This window comes from Tinamus guttatus, unplaced genomic scaffold (genome assembly GCF_059628265.1).
Source record: "Tinamus guttatus ecotype Peru unplaced genomic scaffold, ASM5962826v1 Tinamus_guttatus_pri_ptg000917l, whole genome shotgun sequence".
Classification (NCBI taxonomy): Eukaryota; Metazoa; Chordata; class Aves; order Tinamiformes; family Tinamidae; genus Tinamus; species Tinamus guttatus.
The window spans coordinates 71,967-78,538 of NW_028289451.1; the positions used below are offsets into that span (position 1 = coordinate 71,967).

Consider the following 6,572-nt stretch of genomic DNA (forward strand, 5'->3'; position numbering starts at 1 on the left):
TGCCAGTCCACACTTTTTTTTTCATTTAAAAAAAAAAAAAAGAGAGAAAATCCCCAAGCTTCTCTGTTTTTAAAAAACACTTTCATTTGCTTTTCTGTTAGCAGGTTGAATAGACAGACACTCCGACTTTATTGTCCCTATTCCAGTTGCCATTTTATATACATATTTTGGCACATTAGCTTGTCTACTTTTTGAATTTAATATTTTCAATCTTCTCTTCATACATTTTTCCATTCAATTTCCTCTTTTAAATCTGCAACATTCTTTCTTCAAAAGGAGTCTCCAGTAGCATATACTGTATTTCAGAAGGAATAAGTGTTGTGGGCATTTTGATCTATATGTATTTTTGATCTATATAGACATCCTATATATGACTTTTTTTTTCCTCTGGAAGGTTGCACATTGCACTGCATATTGCTAATAGTCAGGTTCCTCATCTGTGCAAACATCAGTGAGCTAATCTGCACTTTACAATTTAGTTAAGATTAACTACAATTTTTTTCCAATGAATATTACTTACTTTTGTTAACCTCAATGTGCTTAGCTGTCTCTGAAGCTTCTTTCAAGACTGTCTCGCTCTGAAATAACCTGTAGATTCAGGAAGATGGCCAAGTTTTCAGTTGTCTCAGTACAGATTCAGGGTAACTATAGCTGGGCTGTGTGCATAGGATGTTGTAAATTAAACCATAAACTACAGCCTGAAGTTCAGTTCTGGGTCAAGCACAACGCTAAACTACCGCGTTGGCTCCCGAGCGCGCGACGACCGGCGCGGACGGCAGCTACCGCCGCCCTCCGCGTCCGTTGGAGCCGCCCCCGCGCATGCGCCCGCTCTCCCCGCCGCGGCGCCGCGAAGCGCACTGCGCATGCGTGCCGAGCGCGGCGGTGCGGGGCGTGAGTCGTGCGTCTCGCCGGCGCCTTTTCGGAGGGGTTCTGCGCATGCGCGGAGGGGGTGGGGAGGGTGCCTTTGGGCCGGGGGCGCATGCGCAAAGAGAGGGGCGAGGAGCTGGCGGCCTGTACGTGGCGGAGTCGGCGTGTCGCGGCTGCCCTGAGCCCGGGCCCTGTCGCCGGGACTGGGAAACCGGCCAGGAGCGCGTAGGGGCCCTCTGGGGTTTGGGTGACCTTCCGAGAGCGCGTAGGGGCCCGCCGGGGCCGGGAGTGAAGCCGGGAGCCAGGTCCGGGCCTGCCGGCGCGGCTGCGGGGGATCGGAGGGCGCGGCGGCGCCGGGAGCTGTCGGGATGCGGCTGGTGCGGAAGGACCTGGAGAAGGACAATGCGGGGCAAGTGACTCTCGTCCCCGAGGAGCCCGAGGACATGTGGCACACGTACAACCTGCTGCAGGTGGGTGACAGCCTGCGTGCCTCCACCATCCGCAAGGTGCAGACTGAGTCGGCCACGGGCAGCGTGGGCAGCAACCGCGTGCGCACCACGCTCACGCTCTGCGTGGAGGCCATCGACTTCGACTCGCAGGCCTGCCAGCTGCGCGTCAAGGGCACCAACATCCAGGAGAACGAGTATGTCAAGATGGGTGCCTACCACACCATCGAGCTGGAGCCCAACCGGCAGTTCACCCTGGCCAAGAAGCAGTGGGACAGCGTGGTGCTGGAGCGCATCGAGCAGGCCTGCGACCCAGCCTGGAGCGCCGATGTGGCTGCCGTGGTCATGCAGGAGGGGCTGGCCCATGTCTGCCTTGTCACACCCAGCATGACCCTCACACGTGCCAAGGTGGAGGTGAACATCCCGCGCAAGCGCAGAGGGAACTGCTCGCAGCACGACCGGGCCCTCGAGAGGTTTTATGAGCAGGTGGTGCAGGCCATCCAGCGGCACATCAACTTCGAAGTGGTGAAGTGCGTGCTGGTGGCCAGCCCGGGCTTCGTGCGGGAGCAGTTTTGTGACTACATGTTTCAGCAGGCGGTCAAGACCGACAACAAGCTCCTGCTGGAGAACAGGTCCAAGTTCCTGCAGGTAAGGGGCCAAACCACCTTCATAGTGGGTGATCACAGAGGTTTGGGAGCTGCATGTGGTGATGGAAGAGAGTTAAGAGGATAGTGGGAAATAATTCAATTTCTGGAGAACAGAGCTTTCTCTCATTATGAGGAAATTATTCTCTCAAATTTTAGGCTAGTTGTGCAGGGCGGGGATGTTCCCTTCCTAGGAGAGCTTGAAGGGGAGTAGAGAAAATGCTAGATATTTGACACTACTTTTGAATACACATTGATTGCCTCATTAAGCCCAAGTCAAGCTGGAAAGTGGTCTAACTGTGCAGTTATTCTGTCATACTGTGACATGCATGAAATAAAAGTTTTTTAAAGCTTTTTAAAAAGAAGAGTCCGGGTGTAGTGTAGGTTAGTTAATGCTGCTGCTAATTTTGCAGTAAATAGCTAAAGATTATGCAAGCCATAACTTTTTTTCCTGTTGCTTGGCTGTCTTTGAGTGTCTTATTTTCTGTTAATTAAAAAAAGCAAAGCCAGCACAACAAATAGAAGTTTCTCAGGGCTATCACTTCTGAATTACAGCAGGGCTGTAATCTAGGCCTTTTAAACTATGGAGGGGGTCCCCATATGGGAGAGACGCAAAGTTTAGGAGTCCTGAATTGCATAGAAGCCTGTTTCTTAAGTTTTAGCAAAATGACACGTGAAATTGTGAAAGGCTTTTATACATACAGCTACACAGTTGTTATGTCTGTAAACCTCTTAAGCTTAATGCTTTTGCACTATTTCTCTGCAACCTTAAGAGGTCTTCCTCTTCTCAAATAGTTAAAGGCTAAAGAAGACTTAATTTCTCAGTATGTGGTTCTACCTTGGGGCTTTGTGCAGTACTTTCCTTATATAAAGCACTTTTTGAATAAGAGAAGCATCTTTCTTATACTTCTTAAAATACAGAGTTTGAGGAATTTGGTTTAAGCTAGGGTTTGCAGAAGAGTAGCAGTCATGCTGTCTACGTACTCCAAGTACATAGAGAACCTATCCCTGCACATATATATTAAATAAGCAATATAATTCCATGTAAATTGCTTTAAATAGTATACATTACTACCTTCTTCTGGGAAAAGTTATCTGTGTTTCAAATGAAAGCTACACCTATAATTAGCCAGACAAATACTGTGTAGAGGGAACTGTTTGTACTTGGTTAATCAAGAAAATGATTTTTTGTTTGTTTTTTAAATACATACCTCTAACTGTGTTTACTGTAGGTGCACTCTTCTTCTGGACATAAGTATGCACTGAAGGAAGCCCTATGTGACCCAGCTGTAACTAGCCGGCTCTCTGACACCAAGGCAGCTGGTGAGGTCAAAGCCTTAGATGATTTCTACAAAATGCTGCAGCACGAGCCGGACCGGGCCTTTTATGGTCTAAAACATGTGGAGAAGGCCAACGAAGCCATGGCTATTGATACCCTGCTGATCAGTGATGAGCTCTTTCGGCACCAGGATGTGGCTACCCGCACTCGATACGTTAAATTGGTAGATAGTGTGCGGGAGAACATGGGCACGGTGCGCATCTTCTCCAGCCTTCACGTGTCTGGGGAGCAGCTGGGGCAGCTGACAGGGGTGGCAGCCATCCTGCGCTTCCCTGTTGCTGAGCTCTCTGACCAAGAAGATGAATCCAGCTCCGAAGAAGATTGATGGTGACTTCATTCCACCCCTTTTTTTCTCCCAGTTGACATTGAAAAGACAGCTTCCCTTCCTAAAGACTATGTGTAGATGTGCCATGACATGTAATTTAAGTTTTTTTGATAGCATTCCTTAAATCTCTGCTCAGCACTCTAATGGATACCTCTTCTATGACAAATTATGGATACACTATGGATTGGAGTTGATTGTTTTTGCAAGTTACATACCTGACTTTCAGCAGAACAAGAAACTGATTTAAATCCCAAAAGCTGTTCTTTTTGTGTGTTCATGCAGCTTGACAGTTCAATTTTGAAATGTGTAGGAAAAGATAATAAATTAAGAGGGAAAAGTACACCAGATTGTCTTTATTTTTGTGGGGTTTTCTTCGTGTGTTTGTTTTTGTTTGTTTTGGGGTCTGTGTTTGTTTTATTTTTAACATGCTTGAAAGTAGTGTTATAAAATCGTAAAAACTTCCTCAGCGGCGGCCTTTCCAACCTAAGCTTGATCTTCTTAGGTGCTCACTTTCCATTTCTTAGGAAAAAGGTAGAGGAATGAGTGATGAATGTCATGTCAGAGGTTTCTTTGGTGTGCGCGTATACTTCTATGCTTGTATGCTTCTGGTATTTGAAGCGGTCTTTCAGAAACCAGTCTTTCTTTTATTTCCTCTTGAATATAAAAGCAGATGCAGAACAAATTGTGGAGCTCAGTGAGCTCACTTGCAGACTCTCTTAAACAATGATTTCTTGGAAGGTTGTTCTGCGGGCTAACAAGAGGTAGGCTATGATTTGCAATTGACTATTTTCTAATGAATTGGCATTGGAATTATGTCATGTCTAGTTCTTCAGAACCTTATCCATATAACTGTGGTTTACTGAAACATCCTTGTTTTCTGTTAGGATTCTTTTGAGCATAGTTTAGATAATATCATAATCTGTTATTTCACCGCCAATGTACTCATTTAAAATTTATAGTTTGTTAAGGCTGTTGTGTTTATAAAACTGTAATTTATGTATACACACAATACTGATAGCTCTAAAACCCAGTCTTGTTTTCCTGGTTGTTTAATGTAACAAAAGCACTTGCAGAATTATGATGACTTTTTTTTTTTTCCAGTGAACATTATATGTTAAGTTGAAGAAACATAAACTACTGACAAGATTCCCTGAAAGGGGATTCTTTAATTAAAGCTCTGGCTTGATGGTGTAGGTTGCATGTGCAAATAAGCTATATTTATTCATTTGCTTACATTGAAGGAGATGAGACATTTCCAAAAATTAAAATCTAATTTAAGTAAATATACCAAAGGTTGTGAGATATAGACAAGGACATAATGATGGAAGAGTTTAAAAAAAAAAAAAAAACTTTTAAAGCATTCACTCTTGTCAGAATAACTTCAGAAAACTATTTTTAAAGATGTTCTCATGATGCTGATATGTCAGCTCTAGGGATTCCTGCTATACGCTAAGTTACATATAAAGAATGTATTCAACACTTGGAAGAATCTGACCCCCAATAAATATTATTTCATAAATGAATACTTGCATTAAACAGTCCCAGACTAAATAATGATTTATTAATTTCTCTTTCTAAGGCAATCTTCTATGTTAATATTTCTCTTCTAATTAAAAATTTGTTGCCATTGAATGCTAAAGCTACTTTAGGTTAAAATTGTATTACAGAAGGAAATTCTTAATTTGCTTCTAAACAGAGTTACAAACCCTGTCACTTACTTGGAATCCTACTATTTCTGGACTGTAGAATGGTTTGCTTTTCTTTTGGGCCAACTTGAACCAAGTTATTCCATTTTAAAAAAGGAATGGTGAAGATTTTGTTGCAAATTGTAGGAAGGTTACAGTAGCAATTCTGGAAGTTTTTATTTGGGCCTTGTAGTGTTTCCCTAGGAAAATCTTCTGATTTGATCTTTAAGGTATAATGGAAAGCTTTTGGTAAGAAAATGTGTTCACAGTGTTTTTTTTTGAAAATATTTAGAGTTATAACTGTGTACTGACTTTATTTTCTCTTTTCCTTTTTTTAGCTACTGTTATCATTGCTTTAAGTCTCTAAAAGAACTATATCCAGTGTCCCAAAATATGGAAGGGTGGGATTTTTTTTTAAGCGGTTCTGTAGTAAAATAGATACACAGTCATTATGTAGACAAATACATCCGGTTTCAGGAAACAGCTTAAGGGCTTGGTTTTGAAAGGAGGCTGTACTCAGTACTGCAGATGCTTGACCTGGCAAAATTCCAGAGACATCCATATCTTTTACATTTAAGGGAATTTTGAATGGTTTGTAAAGTCCAGATTGGCAAAGAGGCTTCCTTCACTTCTGTTTGCAATAGCACCTACAGAGATGCATATTATCTGCCATTTGAATCAGTAAGTGCTGTAGCCATGGGAAAATATTTTTCTTGACCTTTCTTCAGAAATAGATCTATTAAATAATAAACTAAAATCTGCCCGTAAAATTGAATGCTAAAGAGAAAATTGTTCCCTTAAAGCTTAAGTATTTAGTAACTTCAAACAATATCCTAATTCTTGCTTCTCCTTGATTTTGATATAATTCTGTGGGTTAATAAAATGTTTTATCCTTCACCTTTTTTTTTTTTTTTCCTTTTTCAAAATAAATGACTACACGTTTTTTACTATTTAGAAAGTTTTGTGGGAAGGAGGGTTTTAAAAAAAAAATTGCTTGATCCTGAAGTCTGGTCTGCAGTAAGCCCCTAAGATTGATCCATTGATTTAGGTCACAGAGCTTCTCTTGCAACCTGATACTTTGGAGCAGATCCAGGTTTTCTTAGATGTGTCACATTTGGCAATTAAATCCAGTTGTGATTATATCATTTTTTGAGGGGTGTTTATAGGATAAAGTTTAGTACAAAACATACAGTCATCACAAGCAATGGACTAAAGAATCTTATTAGCTATATAGCAACATAAAATGTAAATCTCTTAAATTTGTAA

At 42.0% G+C, this 6,572-nt stretch overlaps 1 protein-coding gene across 1 annotated transcript; it reads left to right on the plus strand.

The window, feature by feature from the left end:
* The first annotated feature begins 1,091 nt into the window (after positions 1-1,091).
* Positions 1,092-3,958, plus strand: PELO (pelota mRNA surveillance and ribosome rescue factor). The gene is made up of 2 exons (XM_010225972.2): positions 1,092-1,961; positions 3,190-3,958. The coding sequence occupies exons 1-2, from the start codon at positions 1,236-1,238 to the stop codon at positions 3,619-3,621; spliced, it is 1,158 nt and encodes a 385-aa protein (XP_010224274.2). The 5' UTR covers positions 1,092-1,235; the 3' UTR covers positions 3,622-3,958.
* The last annotated feature ends 2,614 nt before the right edge of the window (positions 3,959-6,572 follow it).

Excerpts from the sequence above, each read along its gene's own strand:
- PELO (XM_010225972.2), top strand. The coding sequence starts at position 1,236 with ATGCGGCTGGTGCGGAAGGACCTGGAGAAGGACAATGCGGGGCAAGTG. Across the intron at positions 1,962-3,189 it reads ACAGGTCCAAGTTCCTGCAG|GTGCACTCTTCTTCTGGACA; the intron begins GTAAGGGGCCAA and ends TGTTTACTGTAG.